Source organism: Podarcis muralis, chromosome 8 (assembly GCF_964188315.1).
Source record: "Podarcis muralis chromosome 8, rPodMur119.hap1.1, whole genome shotgun sequence".
Taxonomy (NCBI): Eukaryota; Metazoa; Chordata; class Lepidosauria; order Squamata; family Lacertidae; genus Podarcis; species Podarcis muralis.
This window is the reverse complement of record NC_135662.1, coordinates 85,189,520-85,214,416: the sequence shown is the minus strand read 5'-3', so window position 1 is coordinate 85,214,416 and position 24,897 is coordinate 85,189,520. Positions and strand designations below refer to the sequence as shown.

Below are 24,897 nucleotides of genomic sequence, written 5' to 3'. Positions count from 1 at the left end.
TTATTACAAAATAATACATATAAACCAGCCTACCAGATTATGGAAATTTTCGTATTTTTTAAATGTTTTGCACTAAATTCATTGATAGTGTCCAACCCTATGCTGCTTTCAACCTGATTAATAAATAAAATTTGAATGCAGAAAGAAAGATCTGGATTGATATCAACAATATATCCATTTGACTTGGATCTTAAAATGTTTCTATTCACTTTTTTTTAAAAGCCCAAATTATTTATGTTAACTTTTATCACACATTATTATAGTGGCTAGAATAGGGATCAATAAAAATGTCCCTAATGCAAGTAAATGGTAGAACACAATTAATGAATTTTCGATATTTTTTTCAAGAGATTAGCAGATACTTTATCAATTATGGCAATGCTCATATTTCTTTTACAACTGAGGTTCAGAGCACATATATGATATATTGAGAAACGCTTGTGCTAACAGTAATTTTGATGCATGTCCTGCCTATTCTTTTGCTATTAATATCTTATTTTCCATAACTTTTGAATGGGTTGATAAGAAAGCATTGCATAGATTTCAGATTGTCTTCCAAATTTCCATTTATTCCAGGAGAAGAGTGGATTCATTTGCTGGAAATTTTACCTCTCTAACTCAGCTTCAGATCAAAGGAGGAATGCATTTCTGTTCATTAGCCAGCAATGCCACAGGACAGAGAATCTGGCTAGCAGGTCTCACCTGAAGCCTTGGTTCCTCTCAACCCATAAACATAGACGTCCTTCACAAAGGCCTGGAGTTCCACGTCTTCAGAAACCATCTCTTCGCTATCGTAATAGAGGTCCACAACATCTGTCACAAAGCTGCAGAAAACAGAAAGGAAGGTGACTAAAAGCTTTTACATTCTCTTGAACTGCTCCGTTAACACTGAGTGCACACACACAGGCACATATAACTTTTCTCAAAAATGCAACTGGGAAGTGGGAGGGCCGCAAGCCTTCGCGGTATCTGGAAAAATCTGTATTTCCCCGTAGAAAAACAACAGCAGGCTGCTTTGTATGTCAATACTCAGCATCCCGTTAGGTTAGAGACAGAACAAAAAGTCTGGATGAATTATATTTCGAAATTTTCCTTAATGGTGTCCAGTGGTACCCTGCCCATCTTGCTTCCACATACTTTTCTGGGCAGAGCCAATATATTTTTCAGAAGCAGGGTTTATAATTGTATGGGAAAACTCCATGAGTAGAGAAGGCTCTCTGTTTCTAATCTTTACCCTCGAATTCATGGAGGTCACTAAATTACGTGCTGATGGCAGCATACCTCTGCTTCTCTTGTGTGTTTCCTTACACGTGAGAAGTCTACGGCTGAATGAGGCAGAAAGATAATTTCTGTCATGGATAAACTGTGTGTCTTCTGCAAGGCATTACGATGTGATTTGTAGCAGGAGTCCCTTTCAACTCTACATTCTAAGATTCTCTGATTCTATACCATTCTTCATCTGGGGATTATTTATATCATAAAGGGCATGTTTCATGTTGCCAAATCTCAGGTGCCAAGATTTCTACTTCTGGCCCTGCAGACAACCCAGCAAATCCATGGTACAAATCCTTATCTCATGGTAAGCTGGTTGTCTGTATTTGCATGTTCAGACCTTTAAACACCCCCCCCCCTTAAATAAATTCAGACAAGACTCAAATTTTGGTTTGGTTTTTGGCAGAATTTAGGCCACAACTTTATTGATTACAGAAAGTGACTGGTTGCATAGGCTCTGGTTTGACTAGCTCCCTGCCATGCAGGTAGCGCTGACCCAGGGCACCAGGATAGGTCAGCCAAGGGTGAACACCTGGATAAGCGGAAAGCTTGGAACAGGCTATCTCCACTACCCAAATGCCCCCCTGGACTCAGGCATAGGCACAACCCCCTCACAGGGGTTGACCAAACCATTGAGTCCCTGGATTCCTTCACATAGGTGAGAGTGTTCTCCCATCCCTATCACCTGAACCAGAGCCTATCCGCAAACTTACAAGTTGTGATGATTTGCTACATGGCAGGCGAAACCCAAATGGCAGCAGCCAATCAGCCAAGTGGGGAAAATTCCTGCCGTGCCCCTGTCCCAATGACAGATGACACACGATGGCATAGCAAGGTCAAACGCAAAGCACTAAAAGTAGGGAGAGGTGGGCGGGTGTTCCGATGCACGCACTGAAAGAGGAAGCTCTGTGTCACGTGCATGGGTAAATATAGGTCCCTTGATCCATTTAGCTTGCATCCTATTGGCCTGATTAAACCCAGCATCAAGGGACCTACCAATTGGGTGTTGTGGTTATTCAATCGAACCCACCCACAACACAGGGTTTGGTTGCCAGGTCTCAGCACAACACGTGCCCTCTTTAAGGGAGGTCCCGACTAGGCAGGCAGCTTGGTCCAGAGAGACACTCCTAGAAATATAGTATGAGTGGCTCTGGATAAACAATATGAGCAAACAAAGAAATGTTGAGAAATCCAAGTCGAGGGTTATAGGGAAGACTTTTGTAGAGGTAGGTGGCAGAGCCATGCCTATTAGACCCTTCAAAAATGGTGGCTAATAGGACCGTCCCCAATACTGGTCCTCCGCCAATAATATGAGTCATCTGCCACAGAGCAAAACAAAATGGATTCACTATGACCTAGTGGCCATGTGACTATTCTCAGCTCCTTCAAAAAGCACCTCGTGTGGAACGTTGTTAAAAGGAACATGCAATAGGTAGATTCACACTTCCAAGATCTCCGTTAGATTTCCTGGTTCTCAGCATGACAAAATAAAATTTATTTCAGACCATCTCCTACCTCTTTATGGCCTCCCACACTTTGAGACCATCATCCCGATAAAAGTAGTATGGAATCTCCTCTGTGCTTTCCATGCCTCTTGCCTTGATTTCTTCAGGGAAGCACAGGGAACTGTAGGTGAGGTGCTTCATTGCTCGCTGGAGTATCTGCGCAAGTCCTCCTCCTCCGGTGGCATTGGCCTTTGGCACCCAAAACAAGTGGCAGAGAGCATTAAGGAATGGAGGCTCCATTATAGAGGGGCCAACTTGAATAAAACATGTGGGGACAGGCAACTGATCACATGATATGGCACACACACACCATTTGAATGGCAATACCCATCAACTTGGGGAGGGGGCAGCCTCCTCAAATCTTTTATTGGGGGGGGGGCAAAAGGACCTTGGCCCCTAAGAGTTGGCTCCTGTGTTCCATAGCCTTAAATATGAGTGTTCTTAACAATGGGGAGGATCTTACTGTACAAGGGGATTTGGAGATGAGGGCCTAGGCCACACTGGAGTGAAGTTTTGATACCTGCATCACGCAGCCGTGACATAGTGCACATGGATCCACATGGAGTGGGATTTAGTGCCATTGTAAACCTCCTTGACGGACACACATGCCCAATGCATGGCCGTTGACCACTTCCATGTCCGCCAAAGAATGCATACAACCTTGTCAGGCCAAGCAAGAAATAAGGACGTGTGCTTTCCTTTACATAGTCATTGTGTAAAAATTGTATTTATTGTTCCCTTTACAGAATAAGAAACCTGCCAGCTAAGTGTATGGTACACATAATATGAAAGACACTGGAATAGGTTATATCCAAGGCTAGACCTACTCAGAGTAGACCCACTTAAATTAATGAACCTAAATCAGTCATGCTAGTCCTAAATAGAACCAGCATAAAATCTCACTCTGCAGATTAACTGCTTAACTGCAAATCAGTATTCGTAATGGTATATGTCCGCTTGTTTTAAAGGTGCCAAGTGTTACAGTAACTGGAGACTGGAAATTATGCAATTAGCTTGAGTCCAAATCAAATTACTTTGGGGAGATTTTCCTTCATGTAAAAGGCATGGCCGTTTAAGGCATAGCTGTCAACTTTCAAATTTGAAAATAAGGGATCAGCAGCCTCGAAAATAAGGGATCAGCAGCCTCACCTGTCCCGGGGACAGTCTACGGGATATCTAACAATCCGGGATAGCAGCGGGAAGCAGCAGGAAATGGCACTGGAATAAGGGAATTTCCCGCAAAGAAAGGGAAGGTTGACAGCTATGGTTAGAGGGCTTGTAAAGGGGATTTTCTTTAGGTCCGACCTTGTGGGTTTTTCTCTTTGGTGCCTTGGCTTGGGTTTACTTGATTATTTTACAGTCTGCTCTAGCTTTGTAATAATTCCAAGCCTCTATTTTGAGTTCTGTGTTTTCTCTTCTGCCAGCATTGTGTCAGCTGCATGTTGTCTGGCCTTGCTATTCGGCCTTGCTATTTTAGCTGCTCATATCTGCTTCAACATTGGCGTCTCTTTACTTATAAGAAGCCCCTTTACAACTTGTACTGTATTTCAGAGTAAAATCCACGGAATATAGTGGAGCTTACTGTTGAATAAAATATTCGTCTTACAGGAAAAAGGAAGGGGTGAGATGGCTAAAAATAGCTTTATCTTATCTCATTATACATGATAAAGCCACCTCATCTCTTGCTTTTTCCTGTAAGACCAATTGCAGTTGTTAACAGTCAACAGGTTTACCACACCTATCAGCCAACCACCCATTCCCACCACCCTTCTGAGTGATACCCTTCGCCACCCTCTCACTATACAGTGGTGCCTCGCAAGACGAAAAGAATCCGTTCTGCGATTCTCTTCGTCTAGCGGTTTTTTCGTCTTGCGAAGCAACCCCATTAGCGGCTAAGCGGATTAGCGCTATTAGCGGTTTAGCGGCTTGGCGGCTATTAAAGGATTAGCGGCTAAGCTGCTAAAAGGCTATTAACGGCTTAGCGGCTTAGAAAAAGGGGGGGAAGCGGGGGGGAAATGGCGAGACTCGCAAGCCCATAGGGAAATTCGTCTTGCAAAGCGCCTCCGAAACGGAAAACCCTTTCGTCTAGCAGGTTTTCCATCTTGCAAGGCATTCGTCTTGCGGGGCACCACTGTATATAAGAGTCTGGTGACTTCTGTTTCAGTGTATCTGAAGAGGTGTGCATGCACACGAAACCTCATACCAAGAACAAACTTAGTTGGTCTCTAAGGTGCTACTGGAAGGAATATTTTTAAATTTAATTTTATTTATTTTATGGAGAAAAGTCATTGAAAGAACTATGTGAAGGACACTTCCTTGAGGTCCAAACTTATGAAATCGAGGCTCTCTCACCTTGTCAAAAAGGCCATATTCACAGATAAGCTGTTCTCGGGCTTTAGTGTTGATGGCTATTGTAAACCGCACATGGGATACCAGGAGCTGTAAACCAGAAGAGAAAGTAGATAAGAATGAAATATTCCTGCAGTGTTAACAATGGAATATGATGGGCTCCCAAAACAACTTGCTTTCAAATAAGGAACTATAGCTTTAATATAAATTATGTGTATGAACTGAAGACAATTTCAAAGCATAGTCCTTTACAATTTCATAGATGCTGCTAGATATCAGAGCTGCAGTATGAGAAACATGCACCTTATACAGTGGTACCTCGGGTTACATACGCTTCAGGTTGCAGACTCCGCTAACCCAGAAATAGTGCTTCAGGTTAAGAACTTTGCTTCAGGATGAGAACAGAAATTGTGCTCCGGCGGCGCGGCAGCAGCAGGAGGCCCCATTAGCTAAAGTGGTGCTTCAGGTTAAGAACAGTTTCAAGTTAAGTACAGACCTCTGGAACGAATTAAGTACTTAACCCGAGGTACCACTGTACTGCCAAAAGGCGTTCAAACATGTAGGTAATAGTCAAACATGTTGGACTGCACTGCACCAGAATTGAAGGTTAAATAGGGTTCTCCAGCAAAATAATACAAAGATATTGATTTGTCAATTTGGGCAGTTTAGAGAAGGCTTACAGATGCACATAATTCAGACCAATTATACATAGTGTTGTTGTCCAAGGGCACCTCAGGGTGCACTCTTTAACAAGGTATGAACCATTAATCCATCTTCATCCTGCACGTTACTTCCAGCTTCTGACACAAATCATCGTAGACAATTTGCCACTTGAAGACACTATTTATTTATTTGTGTGCTTTATTTATCTAATACTGGTCAAATTAAAACGGCTCAAAGAAAATTAAAATGGCCAGGTTTTTTTTAAAACTTAAGAAGACTGTTTAACTGTGTTATCTTAGCTTTTTCTTAGTGGAATATTTTTAAAATGAGCTATTTTACAATTCAGAAGAGGTAATTTTTTCTTGCCACATTTCATAGAGCTGGGACAAATTATCTTGAATATATATATATAAAATGTTCCAGTCTTATAATGATAGAATGCTGTTTGCCTTATCAGCCTTAAATATACAGGGGCTCTCTCGTCTGTACAATATCAAATATTACTTTTATTAACAATACATTTAACAGAAAATTGCAGGTCTTGCAGAAAACAAAACAATCATCTCTGATATGCACACCTTCCTAGCACCCAATTAACCCACCTTAAAGAGAGGATGGACGGAAGGCAGTTGCCGGAACATGGCTACTCCAAACACTTCAGAAATTAAGTGAGTCCGAAGGAGGTGAGTAACAGTCTGATGGATGTGGAAATCCGAAGAACGTACCCAAATTTTGGCCAATAACCAGTCATACTTTGCATCTGATGGCAGGAAAATAGGATTCCCTGGCTCAGGAGCTTGTTTTATCTGGAAAGTGTAACAAAATAGTTAACAATTCTTTAAATAAGGAAAGATTATTATTTTAGTGGGTCAAACATAGATTACCTGGATTGCAATAGGGACAATCTTCTTCTCTAAATTCTTATATAATAAACAGACTGGAGCAGACAGATATTGCACAGTGCAGGGGTCAGTCTTATTGCCTTCAACACCATCCAGAAGTTCATAATCCACTATGAAAATATTCCCTTGCTGTAGCAAAAATGAAAGACAACATGCACACTTGTTTACTTTGATGAATGGGTTATTCCATGAAAATGCCAACCTACAGACTCGGCTTTCATTTTTGGACATCGCTAACATGTTCTATATCATTCTAAATATAATTTTCAAGAGTTTCATATGGCAACGTTATTTTGAAATTGGAGTAAACAACCAGAAGTGTGACATACAAGATGACTCAGAATCTCTCTATTCCCACTCCACCCCCCCCCCCCAAGTTCAGTTAAAATTCTCTATTCTCCAAGAAACTAGAGAATAGGTTATTGATAGCTTTACTTTCTCATTTGGTGAAATGACAAGAAATTTTATGTTAGGAACAAAATCAGATGTATGCTCTTGAGCATGTTACATTAGTCACAAAAATACAAACTCTCCCCACAGCAAATGAAAAGAAAAATCTATGTTTTAGCTACATCCTCGTCTTGTGAGGTTCTTAGCATTAAGAAAATGTGGTGAGATATTAACTGAAGTATGTTTTACATGCAACATTACTTGTGACCAACATAACATCACAATATTGCAACTTACGTAGCATAAATGTGTTGTCATGTGTGCCCTTTAAGCCTCTTTTTAGGAGCTTCAGATTTTCATCCCTGAGAATGCACTAAATTCTTAGGGCAGCAATCCTATGCCCAAGAAACTGGCTTAAAGCAAACAGGTTAAGCCAGAGTAAAGTTACACCGGATCCAAAAACTGTTCAGAAGCGGGACAGCTGCAGTTGTTCTCCCGAAGCAAGGCAGAAGCAAAACAAGCCTTTAAAAGAGCGTTCTACACTGGGTTGCTGGGACATGGGTGGCGCTGTGGGTTAAACCACAGAGCCTAGGATTTGCTGATCAGAAGGTCAGTGGTTCGAATCCCTGCAACGGGGTGAGCTCCCGTTACTCGGTCCCTGCTCCTGCCAACCTAGCAGTTCGAAAGCACAAAGTGCAAGTAGATAAATAGGTACTGCTCCGGCGGGAAGGTAAACAGCATTTCCGTGTGTTGCTCTGGTTCGCCAGAAGCGGCTTTGTCATGCTGGCCGCATGACCCGGAAGCTGTACGCCGGCTCCCTCACCCAATAAAGCGAGATGAGCGCCACAACCCCAGAGTCGGTCACGACTGGACCTGATGGTCAGGGGTCCCTTTACCTTTACCTTACACTGGGTTGCTAGGTCATACAGCTGAGCTGGACAGGGTTGAGATCCAGCCTAAGTCTCCCTGCAGGACATCCCTTTTGGAGGATTAACACTGGCCTTGTTGACGTCCCAGAAGCCAAGACTGTCTGAGCCTCAGTGGAACCAGGATGAGCAAATTATCTTTGGAGACCCACTGTATCCTAAGATTTTGATTCCAGCAGATCTTGCCTCCAAAGCCTGTTAGATGTCTCATACCAGGCATGCATCTCACAGAGTTTTACAAAAAGAGACAGGTGTCTGCCCTCAAGAAGCTTCCTGTCTTAAAGACAAGTCAGACAATGGGGGTGGGCAGATGTTATTGCTTTAAAAGAAATATAATATAACAATGTGTTAATAGGTTTAGTAATCTTTTTATTTATGTGATCATTGGAGGAAGGATAACTTGCTCCCGGTGGTTCACAGGACCATCATTCCTCATGGAGCCAAGGAAGAGGTATTATAATTTCATCAAAATGTTCAGCATTAAAAAGCGCATCCCATAGTACTGTATAGTAGGGATTCCCTATCCTGACCTGAATGTTGCCTTCAAATTATGTACTTTACATACAAACTGATTCACTGAATTTCAACTCAGTGTTCAAACTGCAAATCTTCTGTTTGGATGACAAAGCACTCCTTTCCCAAAGAATGCAATCTGCTTCTGAAAAGCTTTTAAACTGATGAGTTTTAACACTGAAATAAATCCATTCTATGTTTATACCTTTATTTCCTCTTCCAGAGTCAGATTTCTCTCCAAACTGCATTCTACCATTTCCGTAGTCACGGGAAATTTCTTTGGTAACTCTGTGCATTTTTGGATCAAGACAGGATTGCACCCATTCAGGAACTGGTATCCAAACATAAAATCTTCTTGCCAATGCTGCATCACATACTCTAAAAGGAGAAAAAAGAGAACAAAACCCAAAGACTATTTTTAGCAGAACTCCTTCCAAAAAATAACAACTATTCTATATTAAACTATATCAAGTAAAACAAAAATAAAATAAAAAACCAAACAGAAAAAGGAAGGCAAAGCCTGAAAATGAGGCTCAGGGTAAATTTATTTAACAACATGATATGCCCAGCACACTTGCAGTCTTCATTAGAGGCGCTGGAAGAGACTGAGATTACTGGATATTAAAATATTGTTACATAAAAAGCATACATACGCATAATGGGCTCTTTTGCTACATTGTTCTATATGTATAGCCATGTCTAGTTGCTGATGGAACCAAGCTGAGCAGGAGCTCAAACTATTGAGCATGCCAAATTCCGGTGAGAAGGAATGGCATGGCAGATGGACTGAGGTCCATTTAGTGCTGTGAGAATGGGGATGTTTGTCAAGGGCAGGGGTCAGCAAACCTTTTCAGCAGCGGGCCGGTCCACTGTCCTTCAGACCTTGTGGGGGGCCGGACTATATTTTTTTTGGGGGGGATGAACGAATTCCTATGCCCCACAAATAACCCAGAGATGCATTTTAAATAAAAGGGCACATTCTACTCAGGTAAAAAAACACTGATTCCCAGACCGTCCGTGGGCCGGATTTAGAAGGCAATTGGGCCGGATCCAGGCCCCGGGCCTTAGTTTGCCAACCTATGGTCAAGGGCAGGCATAGGCAAACTCGGCCCTCCAGATGTTTTGGGACTACAGCTCCCATCATCCCTAGCTAACAGGACCAGTGGTCAGGGATGATGGGAATTGTAGTCCCAAAACATCTGAAGGGGCGAGTTTGCCTGTGTCTGGTCAAGGGAGTGGATACTGGGTGGTGATTAAGTGGGGATGATGCAGAGGCTATGGGGCAGTTGAAGCCCTCTAGGACTCCCTTTAAAAGCTTTTTGAAACTGACTACCATATTTTTCGCTCCATAAGACACACCTGACCATAGGACGCACCTAGTTTTTAGAGGGGGAAAGCAAGAAAAAAATATTCTGTGCAGAGCATGTAAGCGGCTCTCGCTTTTCTTGCTTTAAACCCTTCCGTCCCTCTTCCTGCTTCGCTGAGAAGCCAGCAGAGCAAGAGCAATAGCTGCGCAGTGGCTCTTGTTCTGCTGGCTTCCCAACAAAGCGGGATGAGGGAGAAAAGGGAGCCCTTACAAGGGAGTGCTGAGCAGAGCCTGTATGCATCCCAGGTGTGAATGAAGGCAGGAGGCTCTGCTCAGGGGCCTCCTGCCTGCATTCGCTCCATAAGATGCACACACATTTCCCCTTACTTTTTAGGAGGGAAAAAGTGTGTCTTATGGAGCGAGAAATACAGTAGTTGAGAAGTGGTCTTATGCAGAGCTGAAAGTAAGGATGGGGGAGAAATTTGATTCGGGACAGCTGACCCTACCTAATTTGTCATCAATTTGTATTTTAATTAATTTTTAGAATGTATTTATAATGTTGTACTGTTTTAGTGTTGTTAGCCGCCCTGAGCCCGGCTTCGGCTGGGGAGGGCGGGATATAAATAAAATTTATTATTATTTATTATTATTATTATTATTTGCATTTTGCAAAACAATATTCGAGCCAACATGTAGCCTTCCTTCAGAAAATCCACATGTCTCAGAATATTGCAGTCCAGATCTCCAACCAAGTAATGTGTACAAGAATGTGCATTCAAGTGATACAGAAGTGTTCAGAACCGAGTTCAAGGTTGCAAAGATGAAAAAGTGAGAGAAATTGACGTTGGCAATTTCACCCCTGGCTAAGACTTGGATGGAGGACTATCCTTTCACTTTCAAGGTGCTCTTGACAACCTTAAGTCAGGCCTGCTCTGTTCTTAAATCAAGATAAGGGCAAGTTACCCCACAGTTTCAAGCTGCAATTTGCACTCTGGTTTTGAAAATACTTCCTTTTTTTGCTCGGTTTGCTGCTCTTTCCTCCCCTAAAAACTAAAAGTTACACTGACTTTGAGGTGAAAGCTAAGTAGACTTTGCTGATTCTAACTCAACTTTCCCCACTAGCTAGGTCTCTACTGTGCAAAACTATTAGGGGCGGGTGGCCTGTTTTATTCCTCTTCTCCAAAAGCTTATTGGTTTACTGTGGCCTCTCAAGGCTTCCCTGCTTTGGTAAAGGTGAAAACTCAGTTTCTACAGGGTTATCACCCCATGATTTGGCTCCTGAGATATACGTTTACATGGTTTAACTCCTAACACACATTGCCTTTAGTGTACCATTATTACAGTACAGTATAAGCGGATGCTGTAATTAAATTAATAAATTTACATTACTTACCTTTAGTTTCTTGAGTGCCCTTCGACTTGTGCAACCGCTGGATACATAAATTCCAATGATTATTGGCCTAACACATATCCCAAATGTTTTTAGCTGGAAAATTACTAAATGGCGTCCAAACTTAAATTTTGGTCAGCAACATAAAGATTAATTCATCTTGTGATGCAGGTGTCAACAACTGCAATCGATCTTACCAGAAATGGTATTGCTTATTCTAACAAAGATCTTCTCAAAATCTGCAAAGTCACTCCAGGAAGATTGGAACATGTGCATGAAACGATTAACATAGAGATTTTCCATCCTAAAAAAAACAAAAATACTGTGAGATCATTGGCTGCAATCTTTTTTGTTTCATTTCTCTCCTTGCACATTTCACTTTTCCCATAACTTCTTTACTTCTGTATGAAGTCTTCAGAAATGAAGGACGTAGATTAAATGAAGGGGAATAAATCTAGGAACTAAATCTCACAAGCGAAATGGTCCCAGTGTTTTAAAACATATGGGACATTGGCAGCACTTCTAAATCATCTTGTGTTACCTTCCAAAGAACTGCAACAAAATTTCTCAGGAGACATTTTACTGAGTATATATCTAAGATTTTTCTTTTTCTAATCCTCCTGGAAAAAACAAGGTTGAGTTGCAATTTTTTTCCTGAACATTATCCACCATTTTTAATGGTAGCTGCTATTTCTCCATCACAATTATCTGGAACGCCAAGTCCAAGGCATCATGGAGGATTAAAAAAAGGCAAATACAGTCTATGACCGTATTAAACTAATTGGACTGGATGCAAACACAGCTGGCACAGCAGCAGCAAAAGCTGCTTAGGAAAAACTGTATTAATAGCACTGCCAGTGCTAACTGTGAGCCCCACCACTGAGAAACTGTTGGAGGACTACTACTCCCCTTGGAGAAATTTGGTGAAATGGCCACCAATTTTTCTGCCCATTAACGAAGTGGAGAACTTTAAGGAGTCATTTCCACACAACTCTACTTCCAGTTCACCCTTGCATGTAGACCTGCGCATGCAACTTTGAAATATACTTGGAGTCGAGAGTGGATTTCATGCTCTTTATTCAGCTCATAGTGGTGAGGAGGAATGGAAATTCCCCCACAATATCTGCTTTATATACATTATTTACACAATGGGCTGCACGTGATTGGCTAATTCCGGGATTCTCCTGGGTGGCTCCTGCGGACCAATCAGTCTGCTGCATTGTTCTAGGACTAATCAGACTGCAGTATTCTGAATCCTGTTGTTCTAGGACCAATCAGACTGCTGCATTTTGGATCCTATTCAAATCAGTACATAACAAACTTACTGCTAAGTGAAAAGATTTGTGGATTGGGATCCAAACTCAACAATGCCATTATAAAGAAGTGAATAAGACATCTTTGAAAAAAATTACGTGGTTTATTAATGCTTTTAAATAAATAAATACAGCAATAATTGAGACAGTAGTTGGACAGACAGGCAAAGCCTCCATACAAAAGATTTTTTTTAAAAGCAACTTAGACTATATTAGAACTGGCTAATTTTACAAATTTAGCTAGATTGTGAGAAGACAGGGGCTGGGTAGATAAAATTAGAATATGTTGTTAGTGTTAGTATCATTTTATTGATTACTTGGGTTGTAGTGTAAAGGTAACATTTATGAAGTATAGTCATAAGTATTATGTTTGTTACCATTGTTCTGATTACTGAAATTTTACATTCAAAATGGAATCATGTGCTGTTTTGCATCGTCATTTAAAGTGTTACTGGGTTAAAATATTTGTTTAAATTGTACTTTAATCAATTTTGTCCTTTCCCCCAGTATCCCAGACCAATCCAGAATATCGCTACCAAATAATGAGAGCCACCATAATACTCACGCTTTAGTATAATTCAAAACAAAGTCGACTCCTTTCTCGCTGTCAAACTGGATGTTCCGAGGCAATTCCTTATGAGATTTGGCATCTATGTTCAGGGGAAAGCCTGGGTGCCATTCTGCCCAGCTGGTTAAAAATGAAAATAACTCAGAAGGCAGCTTCTCCATTTGAGGGCAAGCTGGGACAGGAAACACAGCCTGGCCATGGTCCCTTCCTCCGTCCAATCCATTCGGCAGCAAGGACAGTGGCGACGCCCCTCCCATCTGCTACTGCCCACCAGGTAGCCAGAAATGATCACACAACTTTTAGTTGTTTCCTGCATATACCTTAGTCAACAACTGGGGTGGTGGTGGTGGTTATGAACTGGGCAAGCTATCTTTGGGTGTAGAATAGTGCCTCTGGGTATTGCACCCAGCCATAATTTGTAGTCCCTGCATACCGTATTTTTTGCTCTATAAGACTCACTTTTTCCCTCCTAAAAAGTAAGGGGAAATGTGTGTGCGTCTTATGGAGCGAATGCAGGCTGCACAGCTATAACAGAAGCCAGAACAGCAAGAGGGATTGCTGCTTTCGCTGTGCAGCGATCCCTCTTGCTATTCTGGCTTCTGAGATTCAGGATATTTTTTTTCTTGTTTTCCTCCTCCAAAAACTAGGTGCGTCTTACAGTCTGGTGCGTCTTATAGAGCGAAAAATACAGTATATGTAATACGCAAAATGCTTTTAATTGCACTCTATTCTCTGGTTTAAAAAGAAGAAGATGTATGAATGCCCCCCTTTCCGGCTTTGCAACTAATCAACGTTTCTTGGGTCATGAGTACACCACGTTTTCTCTATCTCACTAGTGCAGAAGACGAAGCTTTACTTTGACCTAGATCAGAAAACTGATGTAATTGAAACTCATATGAATTTGATTCATTTTTAATCAGAGAACTTTCCCCCCGTTACCGCAAGAGTCCAGAGTTTGCGGAAAAATTTCAGACAATCTATGTGTTGATAAATTGCTGTATTATTGCTGGGACTGGACTTCACAGCCGACTAGTAGAAACTAACGCTTGCCTAACGAACTCAGCATATATGGAACGTGCAGAATGCCCTTGTACTTTATGTAGCAGTTCCAGAAGTGATGGCTGTGTGTGGCTCTAAGTCTCTATGAAATATGCAAGCATTGTCCAAGCATTGTCTGAGAGACGTTTGAGAGCCACAACTCTGTAGGCATTGGTGTTTCAATATATAGTAAAATTGAAGCTAGGTCTCCTTGATCACAACTTCAGGGTACTATAGAAAAATTATAGCGCTAAATAGGAAGTTTTAGGAAACTGACCGATACATCTTCTGACGATCCTCCAGCTCTTTGCGTCTGTGATGCTTAAGGACTTGAGTCTTGTCATCTGCAGAAAGCTTGGCTGTGGAAGGTGATGAAAAGATTCGCAGACTGAAAAATGCACCAATAGCTTTGTACAAAGGGCAAGCACAGTTCTCGCCTTCGTACTAATAAGCTAAAGGCCAAGAATGCAGCTGATTATTTGAAGTCATTACGAACTTCAAGCTGTCTCATCTTTGCAATTCGCCATGTTCACCTTCCTCTCTGCCTATTCTTCCTCTACATGTTCCTTCCTGTCTCAAACTCTTAATCTTCAGGGCTGGGGTAGGCAAGCTTTTTCAGCCAATGGTCACATTTTTTTGGGCTTCATTTGTCAAGGGCCACCACCGGTGATGAGTGGAGACAGATCACCCTTCTGGAAGTCCAGTTGGTTTGTCCAATTATTTCTCCATACTTGTTGGCAAGGGTTTTTGCTTTGCTTTATTGTCTTTATTTACTGTTTGTGTTTCAGATATAAGTCTCAACAGGATGTGGCAGGTGATGTAACACATACACACACCCCTCACACCATCCCAAAAATGACTTCTGGAACAAGACGGAAGATTTAGATATCAGGCCTGGAGGCACTCAACCACCAAGGGTCTGAAGTATATAAATTTGAGCTTTGATGTAAGCCCTGACTGGTTGGGTGTTGTGTGCTAGCCAGTTGGCTCTGTTGTTGGTTCCTGGAGCTCTAGGCGACCAAATGGAGATAAGTTTCCTATCTTGCTTATGTAATGTTATTCTGCTTAAAGTCCATATCACTGTAGTGGTGCATTCTCAACTACTGCTTTGTTTTTTTAATTAGCAATCGTTAAAGAACAAATAATATTATTGTAGTTGTGCCCGATAGAAATGTAATACAGCAGATATAAACTATTTTCCATAAGTGCTTACATGTGATCTGGTGGACGATCATAGCAAAGGAGCTACTTAGCAACTGTTTTAGACTGAAGAGAACAATCTGATTTACATATTGGGGGTGATGAGTCGTATCTCTTGTCTGGATACCTTGGAGTAATACAACAAGTAGGGAACTAAGTAAAGAAGTTCTCTGGCTTTGCCTAGTGCTCTTAGTCAAGGACACTGCAAAGCACTCACCTCGTCCATCTCGGAGTACCACCTCTTTGTCATCTGTAATCCATCTGTAACAAGGAAACTCTAAGTAGTCACCCATGGGTGTTTTCACGGTGACATACTTCAAGTACCAGTCATCAGGAAACCAGTACTTCCGTTTCTCAATTTTTATCAGCTGGATCTCCCCGAGGTCTTCAGTTACTGTCACATCGTAAGTATCAATCTAGAAGAATGAAATTCAGAGGCTCTGATCTGTTGGAAAACACTGAGTGTCTATGAGTCTAAGGGCAGCCACATCTGAAAGATGTTATTTGATCCTCACTGAACAGCATAACTACAATAGTTAGGGCCATTCCATGCTATGGCGGCTCTTGACATATCTTTGGTGAGCCCCTGTACCAAGGAGCTTGGTTCACCTGGAACTCTGCACAAGCTGAAGGCTATGTGCCTATTTTGCTACTGCTCTGAGCCACATAGCTCATGTGGGGCCCTCCTGCTGCTGGACTGCCAACTCCAGCCAGCAAAGCCAATGGAAAGGGATGCTATCAGACATCCTTTTGTCTGGTGATTAGCAGATGATAAAGATAATTCTGTGAGGTAAAGCTTTCATGGAAACAAGTATGGGTGGCCCTCTTACTGTGAAAAATAATGAACATAGATATGCAAATACTATGGATCCAAGATGAATCCAGATGGTCAAAACATATTACCTGAAACTAGGTTTTCCTGCTGAGAACATAAAACACAAAGTGTATATTACTTCTGATATGATGGGGGATAGCTTACAGTTTCATTCCCTGTAAAGCTAAAACAATCGACCTGTGATCCCAGTACTTTGTTTATATGCAAACGGCATTGGATTAATCATTGAACTAAGAATCCCAACAATGGTGCAATTGTTACCCAGTAGCTTCCCAGCATGGTGTGTGTGGGGAGTCACGTAATGCCAAACTATACCAAATTATCTTCACTGCAATGTTATGTTTTGACCTCCCTTAGGAGACTATCATACTCCTGGTATTTCGAAAACACTTCCCAATTAACTAGGTGCTGTGTGTTCTGAAAGGAGCTACTCCAACAAAACGTTTTCAATCAAAAAGACTTCAGAAAATGTATTTCTTGAAATGAAGGTGGAATATAGATATAGTGCAAATCTTCATCATCTAACAATATTTACACATTAGCAAGATAAGTGTGGGTGAAGCCACAATTTACTGATTGTCACAAGCAAATAATATTTCAAATGTTTTCTTAAACTTTTACCCATAATGATATGTCTGACATGTCCCACAGACACACAGCAATAATGAGTTTCCTAACCTAAAAGCCCAGGAGGCTCTGATGGACTGAATCTGATGTCTGTATAAACATCTCTATATTTATAGATTTTTGACAGGGTGATAAATCAGAATTAACAAAGAAAACATTATATAGCAATGCATTTTATTGTAAATCTCAGGCCTGCTCTCTGAATAATATTTTATTCGGCATCTTTCCTGCCCCGCTGCAAAAGAAGTTTTCTTTTAAGTTTTTAGTTTTTCTTTAAAGTTTCAAAATAAGATAAGTGACCTTTAGGTCATGGTTGAGCTCCTTCCTTTGACATCTGCCATTATTTTTGGGTTAGTGGAACAATGAACTACCTGACATTGTATTGATACCCCAAAATATTCCCTCTCCTGCATTTATGTCAAACACTGAAAACCTTTGGTCCTTGAGCCATATTAGGCCCACCAGGTATCCTAATATGACCTGTGAGGCCATTTTACCCAAGCCACACACATCTGCCCCACAAGATCATATGTGAACATCAGGTGTGCTGCAGGTAAAGAAGACAGCTGCACAAATATAGGATAGGGACACCTGGCTTACTAGCAGTACATGTGAAAAGGATCTAAGGGTCTTGGTGGACCATAAGCTTAACATGAGTCCACAGTGTGATGCAGCAGCAAAAGAGCTAGGGATATTCTAGGCTGCATCAACAGAAGTCTAGTGTCCAGATCAAGGGAAGTAATAAAGGTAAAGGTAAAAGGACCCCTGACCATTAGGTCCAGGCGTGACCGACTCTGGGGTTGCGGCGCTCATCTCGCTTTATTGGCTGAGGGAGGCGGCAGACAGCTTCCGGGTCATGTGGCCAGCATGACAAAGCCACTTGTGGCGAACCAGAGCAGCGCACGGAAACACCGTTTACCTTCCTGCCGGAGCGGTACCTATTTATCTACTTGCACTTTGAGGTGCTTTCGAACTGCTAGGTTGGCAGGAGCAGGGACCGAGCAACCGGAGCTCACCCCGTCGCGGGGATTCGAACCGCCGACCTTCTGATCGGCAAGTTCTAGGCTCTGTGGTTTAATCCACAGCGCCACCCGTGTCCCAAGGGAAGTAGTAGTACCACTCTATTCTGCCTTGGTCAGAACACCTGGAATCCTGTGACCAGTTCTGAGCACCACAGTTGAAGAAGGATATTGACAAGCTGGAACCTGTGCAGACGAGGGCGACCAAGATGATCAAGGGTCTGGAAACCAAGTCTTATGCAGAATGGTTGAGCATCATATTATGTGCATCATATACTCCGCTCCCCTCACTGTTGCCTTTGGACTGGGGGAAAGTTCTGACACTGGCAGAAATTTGCTTAAGTTAAAAACAAGTGAAATGGGCAGAGCATAGATTGAAAAAAGAATGACATTGAATCGAGCTAAGTATATTCCATCTTTTAAACATACTAATTTAAGGCCCAGGTAACAATAACATAGATATGTTGTTGTACAAGAATGTTACAAGCATCAGGAAAGCAGAGGGTAAAGGGACCCCTGACCATTAGGTCCAGTTGTGACCGACTCTGGGGTTGAAGCGCTCATCTCGCTTTACTGGCTGAGGGAGCCAGCATCAGCTTCCAGTCATGTGGCTAGCATGACTAAGCCGCTTCTGGCAAACCAGAGCAGTGCACGGAAACGCCGTTTACCTTCCCGCTGGAGCGGTACCTATTTATCTACTTGCACTTTGATGTGCTTTCGAACTGCTAGGTTGGCAGGAGCTGGGACCGAGCAACGGGAGCTCACCCTGTCATGGGGATTCAAACCGCCAACCTTCTGATCGGCAAGTCCTAGGCTCTGTGGTTTAACCCACAGCGCCAGCTGCGTCCCTCAGGAAAGAATACGAAGCCACAATAAGAATGAGCAAAAACTTCCGGGACTACAATTAATTTATTTTCCTGTACACTTGAGAAGCAGAAGTAAACGGGACAATTGGTATGAATAAGGAAAGACCTGAGAACAATAATAGGATTATCACTTTTGCCGACTTCACTTCTGAAACTCTTATTTTCACATTAAGAACTTCTGTCTTGCAATAGACTTCCTATGGAGGATGTGATACTATACGGTTTCTAATTTTAATAATATTCCCTTTGGTGCTTAATTCTGGAATGGATCTGGTTGTAATGATGACAGAGCATCTGCCATTCAAAAACATTCAGTAATGCTATCTGGGTTTGTGATTTTGGGGGGTGGGGCAAAGAAGAGAAGCCGTGAACAGGCCCCATTGGTCCATGGACTCACCTGCACACCCAAGTGAGTATGTTATTCCTCCAGAAACAATTATTGCCCTGTGAATACAGCACTGTAACTTGGCAGAGACATTAGATATTAATGGTCACAGAGTGAGAAACAGATCTCTGGATCTCTTTTTGCTGCAATAAGCAAAAAGTCCTGCAACAACTATTTTTTTAAGTTTCAAAACAACTCCCTGGGAAGGATAGTAAACTAAATGAGATGCGGAACTAAGACATTATGCAACATTATTTGTGAAAGAATCTATACAGGAAAAAGAACAAAAGCAGACATTAAGAAGCAGAACTAAGTCTGTAGACGTGTCCCCACTGGGTGTACTTCCAGCACGCCTGTTCCAGAAGGGGAGCCATGCTGATCTTTCTTTCTTTCTTTCTTTCTTTCTTTCTTTCTTTCTTTCTTTCTTTCTTTCTTTCTTTCTTTTTCTCTTTTAATGATTTAGTCCCGCATGACCCCACTATTCTGACTTTTCCAAACAAACCACATATAAGAAGAAGAAGAAGAAGAGTTTGGATTTGATATCCCGCCTTTCACTCCCTTTAAGGAGTCTCAAAGCGGCTAACATTCTCCTTTCCCTTCCTCCCCCACAACAAACACTCTGTGAGGTGAGTGGGGCTGAGAGACTTCAGAGAAGTATGACTAGCCCAAGGTCACCCAGCAGCTGCATGTGGAGGAGCGGAGACTCGAACCCGGTTCCCCAGATTATGAGACTACCGCTCTTAACCACTACACCACACTGGCTCTACAGTGTGGATATACAGTGGAGTCTAGTACACTCTCGATAACCTTCTACAATGGTAATAATAATAATAATAATAATAATAATAATAATAATAATAAACCTGGTACCTCAGGTTAAGTACTTAATTCGTTCTGGAGGTCCATACTTAACCTGAAACTGTTCTTAACCTGAAGCACCACTTTAGCTAATGGGGCCTCCTGCTGCCGCCGCGCCGCCGGAGCACAATTTCTGTTCTCATCCTGAAGCAAAGTTCTTAACCCGAGGTATTATTTCTGGGTTAGCAGAGTCTGTAACCTGAAGCGTATGTAACCCGAGGTACCACTGTAGTTATGATCAGAATTAGGTTTACAAGTAAATTTCCCTTTCAGACTTTCCGTATCTGCTGCTCTTATCGAGTATTTGGCTGGCAGCAGCTCATAAGGCCTGTTCTGCTATCGAAAGGACCCACCACAAATTTGAATGACTTCAGAGGAAGCGAGAGCTGTGGTGATGGAACCCAAAGAGTCTCTGCAAAAGAGGAAACCAAGGATGACACTGCGGGAAGCAAGAGGCCACCTTGCCGTATGCGTGCACCAAACTGGGTCTTTGACCCAAGAGGAATGAAGTCTCGTTTTGCCCCTGGGGAAAGAAGCTCTTAGGATGGAAGAGGTGTGCAGCATGCCTCCTTTGGGATCAGAAGAAAAGCGGGGAAAGGAAGTCAATCCTCCCTCTCTTTCCTTCCCTCTCCCCCACCAGAGCTTTCTTGAGGCAACACACAGATGTTGTGTGTCAGTCATGCCCACGATGCCTCAGAGGCTCTGTCAGCCAGCCGCAGAGAGCCCAAGGAGAGCAACTCCTAGGCAGCTCTTCCCCCTCAAGCAGATCCTGCTCATTGTATCCCACCAGGCCAAGAGCATAAAGAGCCCTCGGGAGGAAGATGCTCACCCAACCACAGACTCTTTTTGCAAAGCCCCCCCCCTTAAAACAAACAGCAAGCCCCTTCCTGTCCCCACCCTTCTTGCAACCCTCAGCTGACAGGCGGGTCTGTTTCATGAAGTCTCTTTAATGAGAGAAGGTGGCAAGGGAGGGAGGGGAGATGCTGGAGTGGGGGAGAAGAGGAGAGAACAGGTATCCCTTCCCCTCCTCACCTTTTTCAGTAATTTTTTATAGTGACAGCAGCCTCCTCTGAGAGAGATCCTAAGAAGATCTCCCAGACAGAAGTCCTAGCCAGGCAGACTCAGTTTCATTCATGCAATCAAGGGGGAGATCTTGGACGGGAGGGTTTTATTTTATTTTTACTCCCCCACCCTCTTTCTTGGGGAACGGGGGAGAAATACCCCATCAGCCCCTCATTTTGTTTCAGTGTGTTCAGAGATGCTTTCTCTGGAAATGTTTATTTAAGGAGAGTTTTACACAAATCAGCAGCTCTTATTTATTTTTTAGCAAAACAGCATCGTAGCAATAATGAAATGAGTTGAAGTTCGGTATGTTAATGAGTGGTCTTGTTTGGTTTATTTAGAAAAGCGAAACTGGTTGGTCAAATGGATCGAAGGATGTGATTGATATGTAGTATATAGTTATATATTCTTCCACCTACCACAAGCCCCAAATGAGCAGAAGAGAGGTGAAAGAAATTCTACAATTGATGAGGGGGGTTTCATGTCATTTCCCACTTTTATGCAGTCCTCATCAAACAGCTTTCCCTCTCTCACAACCGTTTTCTATGCTTCACAATACTTTTTTTTTAAAATAGGGATAAATAAATAGCGTGACAGGAATTATTAGCCTTACAATGATGAGACTTTGTTAGCAGATTTCTAGTACAGGTTTGTAAAGAGGTCCAAAGTTAAAAATAGCTTTCTCTCATGACAACCTAGAAAGCAAATATTCAAGATACACTTTGGCTCCTCACGAGACTTTCCTGCATATCACATCACGACCAGGGCTATTGTAAATATACATTTTGTAGAGGGGAAGAAAAACAGTATGTAAACAGCAACAAGAGGAATACTGGGACCGTTTTTTCTAGAAAAAAGCGCTGATGACCCTGAAAAATTTGGTATCATCATCAAACTTGGCCATGTCATTGTGTACCCACCCCTAATCTAGATGGTTTATGAACAAGTTACAAAGCACAAGTCCCAACACGGATCCTCAGGGGCTCCACGCTTTATATCCCTTTGTTGGATGAATTGTCCATTCATTCCTACTCTCTGCCTCCGGTCTCATAACCAGTTACTGATCTGCAAAAGGACCAGCAAAGTGAGAGGAGGATGCTCCTTGCAGAACCAGCCACTGCCCTTTCAGGATAACACATCCCCCTACATTTCTTTCAGTAGTACGGCAGAATCAATCAGACAAGAGATGGCTGAAAGGCAGAGGTGGGTCCACGGATCCTTATCAGGATGGGCCAAATCTGACAGGTGAGGGGTGTTCACCTGTCAATCACTGGTGTCGTTATGATATTGCATGATCGACAGGTAGGTTACCCCCCCCTTGACAAAACTATTTTTTCCTCTTTGCCCTCCCTCCCTCTGCTTCCCTTTGATCCCCCCTCCCAGCACTGCTGTGGGAAGAGTGAAAAAGAAGCCTGTATTTTCCAAGCTTTCCTTGGCTTCCTGCGCCAGTTCTCTGGGCAGAACCAGTGGCATCAGCCGATGGAGGTGGTCAGGGGAGGATGGCCTCATGGGCCCAATTGGACTTCCTGTTCTCAGGCACGCCTGCCACTGCTTCTGATTGCTTCCCTCTCTCCTTGCTCATTCACACGCTCTCTTTGGGCGGGATGGTAGATAGGATTGGGCCCTGCGACCTCACCCTGAGCGAGCAGGTGGAAGCTGTGGCTTTTCTTCAAAAGAGTCTCTGCTTACGTTCCCTGCCCTTCTCTCTGGGTGGCGCCAGAGGCTGCGCCACCCACAAAGAGAAGGCAAATGGAGGGAAAGTTCCCTTTATGAGCCAACTGATTCTGCTCACTTGCACACCTTTTGGACCTTGAGGTTTTTGGGGTCAGCGCCCAGCTGCAGGGTCTGAAAAAAGATGGCTGCTGTTACCTGTGTGCTGTTAAGAGAAAGAGGGTGCAGCAGGCAGAGGGAGCAGGTTGTCCTGCAGAGCAACCCCAAAGTCTCCTTCTCCCCACCACGTCCCTGGATAGCAGGCAGAGGGAGGCTCAGCCCGACAGTCAGAGGCAGCTGCGGCTGTCCTTGCAAATATCGTAAAGTTGCCCTCCTTCAAGCTGAAGCTGCCTGGTAGCAGTCATTGCTGTGGGCAGAGGAGGTTGCGTGGTTGTGTGTGGTGGCAGGGAGCAAGGGGCGCAGTCAGAGCAGCCACCCCATGAGCCCAAACCTAGACTCGGACTGAACCCACCCAGGCTGAGCCCCTCCAGAGCTTCTCCCAGCCGCCCACTAGACTGAGCCAGAGCGACCACAGCAGTCCTCGACTATGGTTTCTTAAGCTCCCTGCCAGGGCCGTCTTAAGCATATCCGGCGCTGTGGTGCAAAGTTCCCTCAGACGACCCCCGTTTCCCAGAGTTATTGACCTTTTCCCAAGCCTCTGCAGGGATCGCTCTTCTCCCGTGGAGGCTTGGGAGGCAAGCTGCATGCCCGCCAGCCATATGGTTGATGGGGCCATAGCTGTCAACCTTCCCTTTTTCTGTGGGAAATTGTGCGGGTGGCGCTGTGGGTTAAATCACTGAGCCTAGGACTTGCTGATCAGAAGGTTGGTGGTTCGAATCCCCGCAATGGGGTGAGCTACCAACCTAGCAGTTCAAAAGCACGTCAAAGTGCAAGTAGATAAATAGGTACCGCTCCGGCGGGAAGGTAAACAGTGTTTCTGTGCGCAGCTCTGGTTTTGCCAGAAGCGGCTTAGTCATGCTGGCCACATGACCCAGGAAAGCTGTCTGCGCACAAACGCCGGCTCCCTCAGCCAATAAAGCGAGATGAGCACCACAACCCCACAGTCGGTAATGACTGGACCTAATGGTCAGGGGTCCCTTTACCTTTACCCTTATTTCAGTGCCATTTCCCGTTGCTATCCTGCATTGTTAGATATCCCGTAGACTGTCCCCGGGACAGGTGAGGTTGCTGATCCCTTATTTTAGAGGCTGCTGCTCCCTTATTTTCAAATCTGAAAGCTGACAACTATGGATGGGGCACAGCTGGTGGGCTTGCAGGGAAAAGGGAGGCCGCTGGCAAAGCCGTGCAGCTCCCCCACTCGCTGGGGCACCCCTGAGAGGCCAGCGCCCTGGTGCAATGCACCAGTAAGCCCTATAGGAAAAGACGGCTCTGCTCCCTGCAGCTGGTCTGTGCCAGTGCCGCCCGCCACGTCCAAGATGCTGCGCCGGGGCCAAACGGTGCGCCGGAGAGGTGGATGGATGCGAGGCATGCAGGACGGGCGTAAAAGGGAAGCGGGCAGAAGTTTCCATTGTCAGTAGGAAGCCACAAAATGGGGAACCCGCTTGCTAGACGGGGAGAAACAGCGCGGGGGGAGAAGCCCCCCGTCTCGATGCCTCTCTGTGGAAGGAAGGCTCTCGGGCAGCTCTGCAGCGGGAGAGGCGAGCGGGTTTCTGAGCCTGAGCAGAGCGCGGGCTGCCGAAGCGCCCCATCCGCCCCCGTCCCGTCCCGTCCAGTCCCACACTCACCGCGCCGCGCTCGAAGTCGTCGTAGAAGGGCTTGTCGAGCAGGTGCCTCTCGCTCGTGCCGCCCGAGCCCACCAGGCTCAGGTAGACGTAGTCGTCGGTGCCCGCGAACCACTGGCTGCCCGTCGCCACCGTCACCGAGTAGGACGGCATGGCTGCGCCGAGGAGCCGAGCAGAAGTCGCGGGGCTGCGCGCAGGCACCAGGAGGCGCCGCCCCGCCGAGGAGGGCGAGGTCCCGCTCCGGGGGGAGGCGCTGGCGCGGCCGCCGCAGAGAAGGCGCGCTGCCGTCGGGGGCCGCTTCAGGCGCTGCCGCTCCTCGGGCTGAAGGGCTCCAGGGGCTCCTCCGGCAGGAACTTTGCTGGCGCTCTAGCAGAGCATCTTTCCTTCTTCCAACTTAGCCCCCCAGGACCAAGCAGTCTTTCTGGGGGAGCGGGGTTTGGGATTCCACTGCAAAAGTT

General features: G+C 44.1%; 1 protein-coding gene across 1 annotated transcript in view; it reads right to left on the bottom strand.

The window, feature by feature from the left end:
• The window catches only part of ALOX5 (arachidonate 5-lipoxygenase), a 35,020-nt gene extending 10,254 nt beyond the window's left edge, over positions 1-24,766 (bottom strand). Inside the window, exons 1-11 of the mRNA XM_028738117.2 lie at positions 24,443-24,766; positions 15,553-15,751; positions 14,413-14,494; positions 13,095-13,217; positions 11,414-11,520; positions 8,726-8,898; positions 6,674-6,820; positions 6,392-6,595; positions 5,130-5,216; positions 2,788-2,966; positions 703-824 (exon numbers count right to left, since the gene is read on the bottom strand). Coding sequence (XP_028593950.2) covers positions 703-824; positions 2,788-2,966; positions 5,130-5,216; positions 6,392-6,595; positions 6,674-6,820; positions 8,726-8,898; positions 11,414-11,520; positions 13,095-13,217; positions 14,413-14,494; positions 15,553-15,751; positions 24,443-24,592 — 1,573 coding nt within the window. The 5' untranslated portion in view covers positions 24,593-24,766. The remainder of the gene's footprint in view (positions 1-702; positions 825-2,787; positions 2,967-5,129; positions 5,217-6,391; positions 6,596-6,673; positions 6,821-8,725; positions 8,899-11,413; positions 11,521-13,094; positions 13,218-14,412; positions 14,495-15,552; positions 15,752-24,442) is intronic.
• Positions 24,767-24,897: the final 131 nt, after the last annotated feature.